Source organism: Falco biarmicus, chromosome 15 (assembly GCF_023638135.1).
Source record: "Falco biarmicus isolate bFalBia1 chromosome 15, bFalBia1.pri, whole genome shotgun sequence".
Lineage (NCBI taxonomy): Eukaryota > Metazoa > Chordata > Aves > Falconiformes > Falconidae > Falco > Falco biarmicus.
The window spans coordinates 22,233,834-22,251,370 of record NC_079302.1 but is presented as its reverse complement, the minus strand read 5'-3'; the positions used below and the strand labels follow the sequence as shown (position 1 = coordinate 22,251,370).

At 57.2% G+C, this 17,537-nt stretch overlaps 1 protein-coding gene across 1 annotated transcript in view; it reads left to right on the top strand.

Moving 5' to 3' along the window:
• The window catches only part of VAC14 (VAC14 component of PIKFYVE complex), a 64,511-nt gene that overhangs the window by 44,153 nt on the left and 2,821 nt on the right, over window positions 1-17,537 (top strand). Inside the window, exons 15-17 of the mRNA XM_056360799.1 lie at window positions 14,288-14,462; window positions 15,177-15,295; window positions 16,137-16,216. Of these exons, the coding sequence (XP_056216774.1) occupies window positions 14,288-14,462; window positions 15,177-15,295; window positions 16,137-16,216 (374 nt within the window). The remainder of the gene's footprint in view (window positions 1-14,287; window positions 14,463-15,176; window positions 15,296-16,136; window positions 16,217-17,537) is intronic.

The following is a 17,537-nucleotide window of genomic DNA, read 5'->3' as shown; positions in this document are numbered from 1 at the left end:
GCCAGCCAGCCTGAAAACAGTCAAGTGGAGAAGGAAGATAGACCTGTTAAGTTTAGGCAATGATTTCCAGCTGAAGGATGGGTGCTCAGGGGAAAGGGAAACGGGGGACAGGGTTTTTATTAAAGCACAGCGCAGCGATTTTGCCCGTCACGTTGCCAGTGGGCAAGTTCGAAGGTCCGTGAGGTCAGGCGGAGGGTCTGTGTTTAAAGGTCGTTTATTTCTAACCTGACTCAAGCTTGTTCGTGTCTGGTTGCTGACTCTGAAAGGACTTTACTCTCTCTCCTGACGTGTCCTCAGAGTCCTGGAGGCAGAGGTTACAGTACCTCATGTGCTTGAGGACAGGAGCGTGGTCTGATTAGCAGGAGCCTGTGGAGGTAGGACCATCTTTTGCTCTGTAGGGACCTGTGGTCCCCAAGACGTGCAGAGCTGCTCCAGTGCCTGTCTGATGTTGGCAGATGCGTGGGAGAGGCACTCACAGCCCTCCTGGGCAGAGCCCACCCTCCGAGCCTGGCTCAGGCGAAGATGGGGGGCTGTGATGGGTGGTCCTTGCCATCAGTGACCCTGGTCCCAAGCTGGGTGTCTCAACATGGTTTGCCAGAGACACCAGGGTGGAGCTAAGTGGAAACACAACCTGCCTTTAAAATAACAGGCAAACAGCTCCAAAAACTTTTGTTGTTCATAAGGAAGAATCCACATCATTTCTTCTTCCTTGCCAGGGACCACCAGGCTGGGGGATAACCCCGCACTGGCACGAGGTCCATCTGCCAGTGCCACTGGTGCATCCAGGAGGTGCCCTTTCTTGGTCTGCCACCTTCCCCAGTGGGATCCAGCACGGCGTCACTGGATCAAACCACGGTGTGATGACCCATCTGTACCACCAGCCAAGGGGACCTCACGGAGGGAGAGCCTGTGGCCACAGCAGAACTCACACACCAGGCTGAGCCCCGGCAGGAGGAGAAGGGAGGGGCAACATCCAGGAAAAGGCTCTTTAAAGCTGCTTGGAGGCCTCACAAATGCCTGGGCAGGGGATCCTCTTTGCTAAGGGATGTGCCAAGGGGGCTCCAGTGGTGCGAATCACCCACAGTCTCACGCTTTCCACCCCTCTCCCCTTGAGGAACCGGAGAGGTGGCAAACCTACTCCCATGCTCTCTTCCAAGGATTCCTTTTTGGTTTGGCATCAGTTTTCCACATTGCAGCTGACAGGGTTTCCTCTGGGGGTCGTTCGGTCTCGCTGTCACTTGTGACTCTTTTTAGGCTGGAAGCTAGTAAAGTTATTCCATCTTCAAAACTCAGGATTCAAAGCCCTGCCTTCTCCCCTCGAGCCAGGCATGTTTGCACTCAAAGGTGGCTCCCAAAAGGTTGTCAGAGGCAGGAGCATCAGCATCAGTATTACCTCTCACCTTGATGAGCAGACCTGAGACCTTCCAGCCTTCTCACTAATTAGGAGCTATCAGCCCTAGCTGGCACATGACCATCCTGGACTCGACGGAGCCCTTAAGCAAGAACCAGCTATTCACACTCAGCTTCTGGCCTCCCGACGATGGCTTGGAGCAGCAGAAAAATGCAGAGGAGCTTCCAAAGCATCACATGGCTCCTTGGAGCAGCACGGCCGTCCTCCGGGCAGGAACCCTGTGGAGGGAAAGCTGCTCAGCCGGTCAGGAGGCAGGCAGCAGAGCGGCACTGAGCTTTTCAGCTCACACCAAGATTTATGATTTACGGGCTGGATTTAACGCTTGCTTGTTGGTACCAGTGCTATGGGATGGGGGGATTAAGCAAAAGACAAAGCCCTACCCTACAGACATCAGTGTTGCTGCTCAGAGCACGGTTTGAGGATAGGGCTGGCTGCCGTAGCAGCTCGCCCTTGGAAGGAGCTATCTTCTCCCCTCTGGTCGCTCTCCAGGGCTGGTTGTGCAGCCCATGCACTGTTCCCGAGGTCAGTCTGACCTCCAGAAGCCAGTTTAGCTGGCTAAGCCAAGCCTAGCACCAAAGCAGCTGGCTTTTTGCTCCTCTCTGAGGTGGAGCAGCTCAGACATTCATGGCTGATGTACCTTTCCAGGATGGCAAATGAACCCTCCAGGGTGTGGGATGTGCTCCAGTGGCTGGAGACATCCCTGTGCACGGTGTGTGTGGATGCTTTGAAGTGCGGGGCTTAACTTTTAAGCCCCGAGAGGCCATTTTCTCGCTGAACAGTGGCACCCTGGGGCACGAGAGGATGCCTGAGTCAGCGCTTTGCTCCCCAGGCAGGGGCCCGTGCACAGGGGTTGTCTCAGCTTGTTTTATAGAGCTGTTAAATAAACCTCTCTGCTGCCTAGCACCTTCTCATGAGGCATTTTCTGAGGTTAAGATGCATAGAAGGGGCCCTGGGGCGACTTTTCAGCCTCCTCCCATGCAATCCACCTGGCAGGGCTTGACTGTTCAACTGGGGACAGTCGTTGGCTTTTTGGGGGATGCTTGAACCCCATGGGTGGCAGCCAGGAGGGTGGGCTGTTCTCCATCTGCTCTGGAAGACGTAGGCTAGAGCAGATAAGGTTATTTGGCCAATTTATGGCATTAGCTGGGGAGGTGGAAAATCCCAAGTCTCGTGATGGGGCTGAGGGTTTATGGCTCCTGCAGACAGAAAAGTTCATCTGGCTGGAAATCCTGCCTTTTCCTTGAGGTCTCAAAGTCCTGCCGGGATGAGTGCAGTGGAGAGCTGGATAGCAAAGAGGGCAGAGCTGGGACAAACACCTGCATGTCACGTTGGGTGCGTAAAGGGCTTTACAGTGATGCCCTTGGCGTGTTGCTGGGATGGCCAGTCCCCTCTTTTTGGGCAGGAGGGGACTTTTCTGCCTTGGAGAGGCTGGAACTGACCGTGCAACACCCCTTTCTTCCCAAAAAGTAGAGGAAAAAAAGCAGAGTGGGTTTGAACCTGCTAACCAGGATGGGTAATTGGAGAGCGGGGGAAGCAGAGGGCTGGCGTGGCCTGTGGAGCACAGACATCCGATGCTCTTGGCAGGCAGGCAGTGAGGAGCATGTTAAATCGCTTTTTGCTTGGCCTGCCTGGCATTCCCAGGGCCGTGCTCTCTGTCTGGGGGGGTGGAAAGGGAAGGGCAGCCCGCCAGCATCCCAGTGAGGAGTGCTCTGGGGAGGGAGTGGGCTGGGGGTTTAGCCTCAGGTTCTGGCAGTGAGGAGTACGTGGGGATCCTGTGCAGAGCTGGTGCGTGTCTGCTTTGGTGGTAAGGGGGTGCAGAATCCCCAGGATGCCACCATCCTGCAGTGATTCACTGTCCCCCTGCCCCATCCGCCCCGCTCCCCTGCCCCCCATCCCTCCTTAACCTCCCAGCTCCCAGTCTATCACCCACCGCTCACTGGGGGGGTGGGGTGGGTTAGCTGGGTCTGACCAAAATCCTCTGCTCCCCAGCCTGGATGCTCTTGAGCTCCCCTGCACACACAGTTTGCTTGGCCAAACGTCTCGATACCTCCTGGCAAGCTGGAGGCTCCCAGGGCTGGGATGTGGGATCCCCTCCTGCTCCTCCTTCCTTTGGCTGTGCTGATGCCACCATGCCCCTTCCAGCTGCCATTGCCAAACCCATGCCCCGAAAATCTCTGTGCCCCACCAGCTAGTGAATCGGGGCTGGGGGGGAGGGGAATGCATGTCGCCTCTTCTTCTCTCCCACCCTCCGGCCTGCTGCATTGCAGAACAAAACCTGCGTTTGTTTTTGCGGGAACCGTTCAGCTTGTACTCAGCAAAGTGTGAAAAAAAAAGAAAAAAAAAAGAAGGGGGGGGGGGGAAATGCAGCCCCTTTGATAAACTGTGATATGAACTCGGGTAAAATCCAAACAGCTGTGAGTGCTACAAGGGAAGCTTCTGTGTCAGGAGGCAGTGAGCCTGCGAAAATACAGTGCTCTGCCTGCCAGGATGCTCGCTGGCCGCCTGCCCTTCTGCTTTAATGAACTGTGTGCTCTCCATCCCCCACCTCGTGCCTTGCAGAAAGGAGGAACCGGAGAAAGCCTTTTATTTATTTTTTTTTTCCAGCAGTTTGCAAAGCAGTAAGCAGGGCTCCCTCCCACCCAAGCCCCCAGCCAGGCACAGGGTGATGGAGTGGGGCAGTGAGCATCCCCGGCTCTGCACCGAGGTCTGTGGGCTTCTTGCTCAGCTCTGGCTCTCTTTCCTCTGTGCCTCCCTTTAACCCCTGCACATTCCCCAGAATCTCTCCCCAGCTCTGCCTCCACCCAGCCGTGAGAAACCCCGCGCCTGCAGATGCGGAGTGATGCTTCAGTGGTGCGGTGGCACCCAGGCTCTGCTGCTGTGCATCTCCCACTGCCCCAGCCGTGCATGGTGAGCACCCTGCGGGCTCTTCTCAGGCTTTCATGCCAATTTGGGGTGAAAGCCAGCAACTCCTCTGTACCTCCAAAACCCCCTGGCTCTCAATCTGCCTGTTTTACATCATGCAGTGGGCTCCGCAAGCCCAAGGGAGGATGTGTTTAATGAGGTTTTAATTCACTGAGGTTATGGGGCGTCATGCTGGGCTCTCTGATACCCGATTTCCCCCAGGCTAGAGGTTGGATCTAGGGTTACAACACACTGGGAACCATCAACAGCATGATCTGCATGATGGAGGAGCCTGGTTGCTCTGCCTAAGGATTGTTCCTGCTGGGATAGCAGGAGCTGGGCCAGCCTGTGGCAGCCCACTCCTGGGGCTGGACCCCCCAGGGAAGGATGGGAGATGCCTCCACAGAGCCCTGGGGGCTGGAGGAGCCAGGGGAGCTCACTGTCCTACCCACCAAAGCTGTGCCGGGACTGGCCATACTCGGAGCTGCCTGGAAGGTTTTGATGGATTTTCCTGTAGAAAAATGGGAACCACATGTGAGCAGCAGCACCGGAGTGGGCTGGGACTAATTCGGGTCAGCAAGAGGGTGGAGGGGAGGAAGGGGAAGTGTGTGCAGGGGAGGAAAAGCCTCCCAAAAATGGCCAAGTTCCTTCAAAGGGCAGGTCCCCATGGAGGCGGGGGTGTGTGTGTGTGGGGGGGGGGTGGTGGGTATTTGCTCCCTCCCGGCACTTTCCCTGGGATCCCAGCAGGAGCCCTCCGGAAAAGGGGCTGGGAAAGGGGGGAGCAGGGAAAAGGTGGGCAGGGCAGTGGGGACAGGAGCCCACAGCTCCCCTGCTTGCTAATCATCATGTTTCCTGGAGCAGGGCTTCAGCACAAGCTGCTTTCAAGGTGTCTCCCAAATTTTCCTTGCCCAGCCGATGGGGTGGGGACCCTCATTGCGGGGTGTGTGGGGGGTGGTTTTCACTGTTAGCTGCTAAATTAACCCGTCTGATCCCATCGGTCAGGGCTTGGGGGTTCTGGCAGCGTTCCCTTCTTTTGCTCTGCAAATGTGACATCTTGGTTTATTCATCTTCATGGAGGGAAGAGCCGGACAGGGAGTCTGGAAGAGGCTGAATAATGGCATTTTCCACCCATGTTTCTTACAGGGGATCTTGCTCAGGATTATCCCCAAGACACAAGGCACACTTGGTTAAAAACCTCAAGGCAGGGCTGAGTGTTTTGCCTCCTGCTGCTCTCATCAAGGGCCTTTTTCTATTCCTGGCTGCTTTCGAGCATCTCACAGCCCATCGCTCTCCGCCGGCAATGGGCGTGCAGCCCTCCCTCCTCACGCGCCGCCCACCGATTGCAGGCACAAGCTGGCAGGCGGGCGAAGATGCTCCGGCACTTCCCACAATCTCACTTTGCCACAGATTTTCATCAAAGGCAGATGCTCAAGGCTGGATGCTGCCCTGGGAAGGGCTCACCGCAGCTGCAGGCTTCTTAGCTACTGTGGGTCCAGCTGGGCGATCTGCTCGCAGGATGGGATGTCCTGGGATAAGATGTCATCATTGTCATCAACTCCTCGTTGAAAGTGTGGAGCTGTACAAAGCCACCCTGGTTGGAGCTCCTTCCCTTCAGTGCCTGAGCTGCTGTCAGTGCTGGCAGGGCAGGGAACATCCAGCCTCTCTCACACGTCTGTGAGCCTTGGAGGGTTAGGGGGAGCAAGGCTCCTCAGGCTGCATCCCACCTTGGATCCCTCCAGGGATCCTGGCTCCAAAGGCAGGGTGGGCAGTGGGATCCACCCTGCGATGCTGAAAAGCAGCGAGATGCAGCAGGCACGGAGGCAAACCCCACAGTAAGGCAAAATAACATCTGAGGCATCTAAACCACAACATAAACCGAGGTGGTTTTTTAGCTGACACACTTGAGTGAGGAGTGTGGCCGGGCTCACTGGGTTACCCACGGGCACCTCCGTCCCTGAGCTCTAGGATGTGCTTGAGTGTCCCCAGTCCTCCTGCTCCTTCTGTCTGTTCTCCCCAAAGCTGCACAAGGATTATCACTGCCTCTAGTGTGTCTGTGCTTGGATTTGAGCTGATCAAGCAAAATACAGCCAGTTTGCTCAAGCAAAGCGACGGAAAAGTCACGGCGGGTCCAACTTGAGATGCTGGCAGAAGAGATGAGGCAGCTTCACCTCCCACCCCGGGGCAGGCATGTCCCTGAGCCAGTGGGTCCCCACCTGCTGCCACCCTTAGGATGCTGCCACCTCCTTCCAGTCCCTTTTTTCATTCCTTCTGGAAAGCTTCACCCTCAAACACGCAGTGTCTTCTTGGTGTACTCCACCTCCAGCCAGTCCCTCTGCTTTCAGACATCTAGGGATGCCCAGCAGGACCATCTTCCTGCAAATTTGCCATCCCTTCGGGGGAAATGCAAAGGTTCATCCACCTCTAGGACAGCAACATGCTCCTCAGCCATGCCTTTAGGAGCAAAAGCACTTTTATTTCTTCGTCTTAAAGCAAAGTGATGGGGAGGGATGGGGAAGGGCGAGCACAGGGACTGTGGCTCCCATCTCTCCTCAAGCTGTGCACGCCCTGAACTGGATCAGCCTCTCCCAGCTCCTGTTGCCACAGCTTTGCGCCTGTTCCTTTAACCTATTTTATTTGCAGTGAAGAGAAATTATAGGGGGAGAAATAAGGCGCTTGTCAGTTTTCTTAAAAATTAGGCCACAGCTGTCAGCCTGAAAGGGAAGTGTACGTCTGAAAGGAAGGATCTGCTGCTGCTTTACACATCTCCCCACCTCCCCAGCCAGCCCCTGCCCTGCCTCCTTCAAAACAGAGGATGCTTGCCTGAAAACATCACTGCCTGCTGTAAGTCCCCCTCTGCGGTCAGGCTGAACATGAGTCCTTCCCCGCAGCTGGGGAGGGGGGCTGGAGCCAGGGTTTCAGCCCTGCCAGGCACATGCTGGAATGCTGCTGCCTGTGCCTCCTGCCTGGCGCTGGAAGCCCCAAGAGCCCAGGGAAGAGACTTGCATTTGCTGTCTGTTTTGCCATTGAGTCATTGGCGGTTTAAAAGTTGGGGAAGAAATGCCACGGGGGGTTATTTTTTGCTTTCCTGGAGCATTCAGAAGGGGAGAGCTGTCTGTTTTTCAGGTGAGCTTCCTGTAGATGCTCCGATGTTCCTACAGTATCTTGTAAGCTTTGCAGGTCATCAGTGACTGCATGCTTGCAGGCAGGATAGCTTTGTCTGTGGGTCACCATAAGGTTTCCTTGAGGAAACTTCTGGGACACACTAACTTGGGCAGCTGGAGGCTGGTGCGGTCTATGTGTGTCTAGTGGGCTTCACCTTGGAGGAGCTGTCACATTCATCTGTGTTACATCTAAGAGTTGGGTAATATCTTGGGCTGAGTGGACCATTAAGTTTCCAAATTTAGTTATCTTTTAGCTTCTGGGCCATCCCAAAGGATATTAGGGGTTGATCATCTTCTGTGCTGAAGGCAATCAGAGGAAGAAACTGAAGAAATTGTTTGAAGACACTTCATCTGAAGGAACTCTTCCTTCTCCTTGCTACAGTCCTGTTACCCACAGCTCCATACCGAACAGGCGGAGGAATTTCGCTGGTGATGTGAGTCCCCAGAGGTGCTGGATACCTGCTTTATGAATGGAAGGTGAGCCCTTCGAAGGGTGCTCTTCTCCAAGCAGCCAATGTCCAAGGTAGGAACCAGGCTGGGTTCATCACGAGTCAAGGTGGACATGCCCAGCTTTGGGCTGGGCTCCTGCTTTGGTAGGCAGGTGGGCAGGGGCAAAGCCATCCTGCCCGCTGGGACAGGGACCCCCCGCTGGTCTGGTGTCCAAGGGGAGCACCACGAGGAACAGAAGCCAAGGGCTGAAGCTCTCTGTGGGACGGAGATGCTGTTTCAGCAGCTGAAGTTGATCTCAAATACTACTGTATGTTTGTGTTGTGCTTCTCAGGGATCCCCCTTGGGTGCTCGGGGGGGTCCCTGGGGACCCCTGGGGAGCACCTTATGGCTGAGATGGCCCCAGCCCAGCACTGAGCTGGCACTGCAGCTCCTTCAGCCGTTGTCACACTGACGGTTTCTGCCAAGCAGCCGCTCCGTAGGAGGGTTTTCTTGTTTGCAGTGAAACACTCTGCACCTTTCCCTTTTCAAGCAAAGGCATCGCAGGGCTTACCTCCTGCTTCCCGAGATCCACACATCTCCTCCCAGGATCTGTGGTCCATGGCTGTCACCGAGTTTCCCAGGGGAACTTGATAACCATTACAAGAAACCGGGGCCGGTGAGGTTGAAAAGAAAGTTCAGGCTTTGTGGCACGTTAAACTAGGCCTCCCCTAAGCGTTCTCACCCTTCCCGCTGATGGGCTCCCTTTCCTGACTGACCTGACATCTCAAAGAGCAAGATCTGAGCATTGGGCCGTCAAGAAAAGTCCAAAAGCCACATGAAGGAGGAGGCGTGGGTCGTGCTTTTGCTCACGTCCTCCTGGCTGGAGCAGGCTCCTTGCTCACCTGGGACGAGCTGTGCTGGCTCCTGAGCCGCCCTTCCCAAGGACACGTCCGTGCTCTCCAGGGCTTTCCTTGGCCAGGTGGCACTTTACAGCTTCCCACGCCACATATCTCCCTCCAGCCCATCCCCAGGAGACATCCCCAGGTCCTCTCTGTCTCTTGACGAGGACCTGAGTCCGACAGGGAGATGTGGCAGCAGAAGCTTCACGGAGATGGAAATGGGTGGCTGGGAGAGAGGAGGTGGAGCAGGCAGAGGGTCCCTCTCCTCCCCACACCTGCCTCCTGCAGAAGGAGCCCCTAAACTTCCCAAACCCTTCGCAATCCCTTACATTAAACGCTATGGATTTTGAAAGCAGGAGCTGCCAGGGTTGCCATGGTTTCCCTTGCCCAGAGGAGCAGCTCCAGAGCCTGGATTCGGCAAAGACAGGGAGAAAAATGGAGCACTGGGATTTTCTTCACTGCTGTGGTGGGGAAGGACAGAGGAATGGCATCCTTTTGCCTTCCCTGCGCTCTTCTTCTCCCCTTCCCATCCTAATTTTATCTGTGCTTCCTCTGCACATTCCTAAAGGATCCCAGCTGCTGGGCTGGGGATGCTGCTTTTCCTGGCAGGAGGATTTGAGGGGGACAGGGACGGGCATCGCAGAGGCTGCAGGCGCCCTGGGCAGGCAGGTCGAGCCAAGGCATCTCCTGGGGAGCCTGGAGCAGGGAGGAAGGGTGGTGGAAAGCCTTGGGAGGAGAGGGGAAGGGAGCAGGGGAAGAGGAGAGTGGGGAGGAAGGTCAGAGGAGCTCACAGCCAGGGTAGAGGTTGCAAGCCCCATAAACCAAAAGGGGGGCAGAGCTGCAGAGCACCTTGGAGCATCGCTACCCCCAGCCTTAGCCAGCTCCTTCCCTGGCTCCAGCCCCACCGCAGTTGCTGGAAGTGGGACAAGATAGCACCCTCTCTCCCTGCTGGGGTGTTGTGTCTGCCCAGAGCTAATAAAGCAAATCAATGGTGCTTAATGAAGAAGCACCTGCTTAATTGAACACAGCAGGATGGTGCTCAGCATGGGTGGGTGATGGGATGGGGCCAGCAGCGCTCCCCACCAGGGCTCCCTGCCGGTCCCAGCAGAGGAGACGGTGTCTCCATCCACAGTGGGGCTAGATTTCATTATTTTTTTTTAGATTGTATGGAAAACTAGATTTTCACCCCCTTCGAGCAAGCATCGAGCTGCCCTAGCCCTCCGCCATCCTGTTCCTGCGTGGTGGCTCAGGGCAGGGAACAGGACCAAAGCAGTTAAAGGGGCGAGCAGGCAGGATGGAAGCTCCAGCAGCTCCCTGAAATTATGATGTTTAGATTAGCTGGGTTTCCAGGCATCGAGCTGTCAAAGCAAGAGGGCTGGGAGGGATGCCGGGGCTTGCCCTTAATTGGAGATGTGGCTCTGAAGCCATCGCGCTGACGTCCCCCGGGCTCCAGCACGCTGCCCCGCAGCAGCTCCCTGCCCCGGGGCTTGGTGGCCGCCGCATCGGAGGGGCCGTGGTGCTTAATGGGGTGCAGCTCGGGGATGCAGGGGGACCCTGGGGTGGCACGGCGATGCAAAGCTTGTGGTGAGCTCCGTGGCTCTTCCCTTGGCCAGCATCGTCTTGCCAAGGGGTCCTTTGGGCTAGGGGGATGGCAGGGTCCTGACCCTGTGGCGGGGTTGGGGGTGACCTACTGGGTCCCTCAGGAGCCTCGCTGTGGCTCGGCACCATCCAGGGCGATGGGCAGGGGCTGTGCCCCATCACCACGCTGCCAGCAGGCCTACCTCCCGCCTGCCTGCAGCTGCGTTCCTTGGCTCCATCAGAAAGGCTCGAATAACCCTTTTAATTTAAGGAGTTAAATTTTAATGGCCTAAATACCACACTTCATTATCGCGCCATGTGCCTGCACCGATGCTGCTTAACATCTCGGCAGTGTGGTGTGGTGATGCTCTGCGGCTGCTGCCTCCCCAGGGACGCTTCTTCCCCTCCTCTCCCACACGTGGAGGTCTCGGGGACTCGCAGGGTCCCCATGGACAAGGGGCAGGGGGCAGGGACACACATGTTGCCCGTGGGGATGCAAGGAGAGCCCTGGGGAGAGGCATCTCGCTGGGATGATGCCTCGGGGGGATTAGCCAGCTCCTTCCATCGTTGCATCAAAACACGGGCAGGTGGATGGATGGGTGAGCCGCAACCAGCCCCGTCAGTAAAGTTTTCAGTCTTACAGCTGGGGTGTATATATTTATATTTATAGGGTGTATATACTTGGGGGATATATATATTTAAGGGGGGTGTATATATATACACACACACATTTTTATGGGATGTATGTATCTGGGAGATATAGATACATATATATTTATGGGGTATATATGTCTGGGGTGTACATATAAGGGGTATGGCTCCTGCTTGCTGTCCCCTCCGCCCGTGCCCTTCTGCAGCCGCCCCTTTGGCATCTTGGCTGCTGCCTGGTTGGTTTGAAGCCACCTGTCCCCTGTACGGCCCCATCCCCTGCCTCCTCCCAGCCAGCCTCACATTCCCCTCGTGCCATCGAAGCTTCCCAGGGGATCAGCGCCGGGGGACCCCTCCCATCCCACTGGCAGCCACCCGGCGCTGGCAGTTGGGTTCAGCTGCTGGCTGCTGTCACGGAGGCCAGCAGCTGTGTGGCCGGCCAGTTGTCCCCTCCTTTGGGGACCGCTTTTGGGATGTGCTGACCAAGGGGCTTTGTGGGGGACAGTTTGGGGTCTCTACCTGCGTCAGGGGAGGCCGCTGAGCACTGACAAACTCATTCTGCTGGTGGCTCCCGGAGAGCCTGGGGCAGCTGGCGGGGATAGTGCACGGAGGGGCAGCATCCCGGCGGGGTGACATGGCTTCAGAGCAGGGGGGGACGGATTCTGCATGGCTGCTCCTTTAACACCCCGATGGTTTCCATTTTCCCAGTGCCACCAAAAGGAGGGGGAACAAACCCAGCCCTTTCCCACTAATCAAAATCAGGCCTGAAATTAGAAAGCGGCTCGTGTTCAGGCCCCTGCTTGCTGGGAGTGCGGCGTTCACCAGCCAAATGTCAGTGCTCCTATTTATGGAAAGCAAGAGCCCTCCTTTTCCATGGAGGAGCTGTGGATGGGGGGACCTGACCGGTGTTCTCGCCGTGGACAGAGGAGGGCAGCTTTGGAGGTCACTGAATTGCCCTCGATGCTCGCTGGTACCATTTTTGGTTTGGCTGAGCTTGTTTGAGCTCTTTTCGTAGCCTTTCTGCCTGGAAGGTGTAAAACGCCGGCTCCCTGCCAGCCAGGAGCAGAAGAGCCAGTCTCCAGCTGTACTGGCACACCGGGTGCTTTGCAACTGAGGGTAGAACTATCCTGGTGTCCATCCCTGGGGGACCTGTCCCCTCTTTGGGCACAGTAAATCACCCCGCTTCACGGTCCGAGCATCCAGCACGGCTGCTGGAGGAAGCTGGGTGCGGATGGGACATCCAGTTACCCCATCTTACTGGAGGAGGGTAGGATGGAGCCAGCTCACTCCTGGGCTGGGCTTGGACCTGCCCAGGCTGGGCTTGCTCTGCCGCAGCTGGTGATGACCGGATCCTGCCTGCAATGCTGAGCTATTGATTTGCTTTTGGCTCCATCAGGCTGGACTAAAAGCCTCTGCCATCCCCTTCCCTCCCTCGATGCTTCACTTTCCCATCGCTCTCCCTCCTCCAGCCAGCCCGCGTCCAAGCGGCGAGAAATCGGGGAAGCATTTTCATCCCCATGAATGCAGCCGGTTACGTAAGAATAATTGGGATAAATGAGCTTATTTATCACGGCCCGTTCCATTTTAGCGGGGTCCAGGGCGATCGTCGGGTTGGGTTACGTAAAAGCCCGCACAGAGCATCTCATTGTCCAGCAGCAGCCACGCGGGATGTGGGAGCTGCCGATGGAGGGGAGCCGGGGCTGGGCCAGGAGAGGATGGGTTGCTTGGCAGGATGAGGAGGTGGGGGGAAGGTGGGAGGTTTCTTCCTCCACATGTTGAGGAGGGAAAATCCGTTTCTTCATTCCCTGTGCATCCCCTGCATCCCTAAAACACCAGGCTTTAGGGTATGGGTTTTGGTGTCTAACTGTAGACAAGTAGTCTTCCACCGGTCCTTCCCTGCAGGGACATGGGCTGGGAACTCGTCTCCTTCCTCCTCCTCACTCCAGGAGGTGAAAACATGACCTCGGGGCAGGTGGGGGAGTTCAAGTGTGCCTCCTGCCTCCCAGCCAAACTGAGCAGCTAGCAAATGCCTCCCACCCAGCCACCAAAGCAGGTGCTCTTTGTTTTGCCCCCCAAACCCTCCTGAGATGACTCCAGGTGGGGATTTCATTGCCAACTGAGATTATCTGGTGGGGAACAGTGCTTGGTAGGAGTTGGGGGAAAGCAGAGGAGCTGCCAGCATCTGCCCCAGTACTGAGGTTCCCCGGCAGCCTGTAGGGGAGATGTGGGGATGCAGGGAGCATCCCAGTTTCAGGAGGAGCTGGGGAGCTAGGTGAGTTCCCCTGGGTCTCTCCAGTGTGGGCACCGTAGAGCTGAGCCGGCATGGGGCAGCAGTTTCAGGTGTCCTCAGACAAACTGCCCAAGAAGGCAGGAGCCTGGAGAAAAACAGGAAATCCCTAAATCCAAACAAATGAGGAAGTATAAAAAAAAAAAATAAAAAAATCTGGGTTTTGGTTTCTGGTCTAAAATGTCGAAAACCTTGAGAATGCCTCAGGACATTCCTGCCGTGACCTGCCAGGCTCGGGCAGGCAGATCGGCATGGACCACGGCGCCGGCTGTGCCATGTTTTGGGGAGAGTGGTGCTGGCAGGGTGTCCGGCAGAGCAGAGGCATCTTCCAGCTTCACCAGCTGGAGCTCTGGAGCCCCTCGGCACCGGATCTCATGGGAGTTGGAGCGTGGAGGAGTTCAAAGAACAACGGGGTGTGTTACTGGAAGAAAGGGGAGCTGCAGACGGAAAGGCGGCCTCTGGCTCCAGGGCTGCCGGGTCGCACAGTGCCGGGAGGGATTGCTTTGTCCCAGTGGCCATGCTCACTCTGTGCCAGTTCCCTGGTGTTGGGGTGATACTGGTCTGACTGGGCCATCGTATGCTGTCTGTAACCATGCTGCTGCAAGCTCCCTGCAGTTGTCAGGGTGGAAAGCAATGCCGAAACCTCTCAAGGGAAGTCACTGGGAGGCTTGAGGTGGCAACAAGCTGTGGTGGTGCATGCCATCGAGGTCCCAGAGCAGCACGACTGGGAATGTGAATTAGCCCAACTATTTTTTTGGCCTTACCCTGGTGCAAATAGCTGCACCCTCCAAATGCAGAGTCCCACAACATCTCCCTTCTGCTGCCACTGTACTTGCCCAACCTCTGGTGCACCCGTATCTCTCATCCTCGGTCCCCTCTGGAGGAAGGAGGTGATGTGCTGGCTTGGGTCAGGGTCTCAGATGCACTCATTAACCATCCATCCCCCCTGGTTTCTTTCCTCTGTGATACACAGGCAGCTTTGTCTACTTCTGAACGCAGAAAACATCTTCCACTCCATGGCAGACATACTGCTTCGGGAAGAGGACCTCAAGTTTGCCTCTACCATGGTCCACACCCTGAACACCATCCTGCTGACGTCCTCTGAGCTATTCCAGCTGAGGAACCAACTGAAGGACCTGAAGACCCCGGTACGGGCAGCAGGAGCAGGCTCAGCTCTTGAGGGGCACATAATGGGGGTGGCAGGGACCTGGCAGCCACGTGGGGATGTGTCTTGCTTGCTTCCCACCTGGCAGGTCCCAGGGCTGGAGCTTGGGTGCCCAGGGTGGCCCCTTTGTTCCTCCACTCTTCAGGAGTTGAGGGGTCTTGGAGGACGTGCCCAACTCTTGCTCTTCTCCCCCAGCATGGGAACAGGTTCCCCAAGCCCTCGAGCAGCTGCCACCTCTCTCCCTCCACCCTGACATGGGGCAGGAGCAGAGCCCACCGGTTCCTCAGCTGTCCCTGCCAGAAACGCACCCGCAGGGTTTGCCGAGCAGCTGCCACCAGCATCAGCGACGTCCAAGCAAGGCAGGGAGAGGGAGGAAGACTTCTCCTCCTCAGGCTGAAGGCCAGCAATGCAGTGGTGTCCCCTTGGGTGGGACAGCCACCATCCTCCGGTCCTTCATCCTGCAGCACCCCTGAGGGCCACCCCATCACACTGCCACCCTAAAAACCACCTGGTCTCCATCTCCTGAGACTGGTGGGCTCATGCCAGTGCCAGGTGGTCTTGGTGGGTCCAGAAATGTCCCTTCGTGTCACAGTGGCACTTGCCAGCCCAGCGGGTTGGTGTTGGGGACCTGGGCCTCTCCGTGCCACATCCTTGCTCCCACTGGTGACCCGACGCCAATGGCTCCCTCTTTCCCCAGGAAAGCCGTAACCTCTTCTGCTGCCTGTACCGGTCCTGGTGTCACAACCCCGTGACAACCGTGTCCCTCTGCTTCCTTACCCAGAACTACAAGCATGCCTACGACCTCATCCAGAAATTGTATCCTTTGGGGGTTTTCTGCGAGGCTGGTGGCCAGGCTGGCCCTTGGTCCCTCTGTGGCCACCAAGGTCACCCTGCGGGCCAGCCCAGCCTCCTGCCTGCAGCCCATCATTACCGGGGCGGCGTCCCCGCGATGCGAGGGCAGGGCAGCCTGTGCTGGGTGTGCGCCAGCTCCCTTCCGCTTGCGTCGACCTCTTTTTTGTGGTGTAAAAAAAGGAAAGCGTGCACTGGCTGAGCCTTGACCTTCCTGTGCCTGGGAGGGGAGGCTCCTCAGCATCCTCTTCCTCCCAGGAAGACTAAGGCTTTGGCCTCCTGGCCTGATGAGGAGCAGGCAGCGCCCAGCGCAGCACGCTTCCCGGTGAGCTCACCATCTGCCTGCAGCAGAATGATTGTTTTCATGTGCCAGCAAACCCCAGCCCTCCCTGAGCAGCTTTCCATACGACAAGGCTTAATAACGCGCTCAGGTTCCCTTCTCGGCACGCACCAGCGTTTCTTCTGGGGGACGGGAGCGCTCAGCATCGCCTCCGTGCTGCCCCAGTGTCCTGCCTTGCATCACCAACCAGGCTGGGCAAGCTGCCGGCTGGTGGGGCAGCCTGCCCCTTCCCCCACCCCTGCCTGCTTGTCCTGTTTCCTTCCACCCTCCCTTGGCCACCCTGCAGACCTTTCAGCCCTGCCCACAGACGAGCCCTGCCCGTTCCCTGCCTGCTCACTTCCCGCGGGAGCCGTGGGTGCAGGGAGAGTTTGGCAGAGCTGCGGTCCATGCCGGCCATCACCCAGGCGAGCCATCTGCTGCTGCCGGGCCACCCTTTTCCAAGGTGACATCCTTAACGGCTGCATCCAGTGGAGATCTGGAGGTCACAGTGGATTTCCTCACTGAGGTGGACAAGCTGGTGCAGCTCATTGAGTGCCCCATATTCACATGTAAGGAGGAAAACCTGTGTGGGGAAGGGGCAGCACGCGGTGCTCCCCCACCCCAGGCACATCCCCCTCCCTGCTCCTCCATCGCAAGCAGCAGTCGCCACATGAATAAATAGAGCAGAAGTTATGAGACTTCTTGCCGGGAGGTTCGCCCAGCACTGGAGCTGCCCACGGGGAACGGGCGCGCTGGCAGCACGGGGTGGGCAGCTTGACCCCCAGATACAGGTTACGGGAGCGAGTGGTGCTGGCACCAAAAGGATGGGGGGAGCCTGGACCACGCTGAGCATCTCCAGGGGGGTAGGGTGTCAGATGAGGGAAGCCATGTGTGCCACCCTTGGACACACAGGGTGGCATTGTGGATGCTGCTGGGGCGTTTAACAAGAAAAAAGGTGGGGATTTTTCTGGAAATTGAAAATGAAGCCCTGGAAACCCAGAGCTGCTTCTCCAAATCTGCTCCCCCCAGCCCCAGCAGTGTGAGTCCCCCTTATGAGATAACACAGGCAGTGCGTGGCTGGGGGCTCAGGGACTTGGTGCTGGGAGCAGGGGGATGTGGCAGGGTGTCCTGTGGCTGTGGGGGATTTCTTGTGATGGCATTCAGCTGGCCCTGGACTCCTTCTCCCTGGAGGTGGAGCTGGGCATTGAGGGTGCTGGGAAATGTCCTGGAAAGGACTCTGGGGGGGACCTCTATAGGTCCAGGGCTGGAGAATATCTGGGGGAAGAGGGTTAGAGCAGCTGGGCTATAGAGATGTGGCTGAGCCTCAGTCATGCTCCCTCCCGTGGTACCCTGTGCCTCATCCTGAGGGTGACTTTCCCACTGTGTGAGGCACCATTGTGTCTGTGGCAGTTTTCCACAGCCCCCAAATTATTCCCTGAGGGTTCCCCACCCTCCCCATCTTAATCGCCAAGTCTCGGGGTAAAGGACAGATGTGTCTCCCACGGAGCAGCATCCCTGGGCATGGCTCCCTTCACTGGGAGACACCAGAGGTGCTAGTGGCAACCAGGGGCTGAGATGCTGGAGCAGGGACCTCTCACCCGATCCCCTGGGCTGCCCCAGGTGTGACCTCAGTTGGCTGTAGGGCTCCAGAAGACCTTTTCACCCACGAGCACCACGAGGGATGGAGCAGGAAGGTGGTTTCCCCTCTGGTGAGCAACACTGAGGCCCAACACATGTAACCGTCAGGGCTGGCCAGAGAGGATCCCTTCTGCTCTGGGGAGCCCCTGGGCAGGTGTTACCCAGCCCTCCTGACGTGTGCTGCTCCGGGGGAGTATTTCTGCTAATTCTGCAGAAGCTGAGGAGCAAACTCATGTTGCACATGTGTCCTCA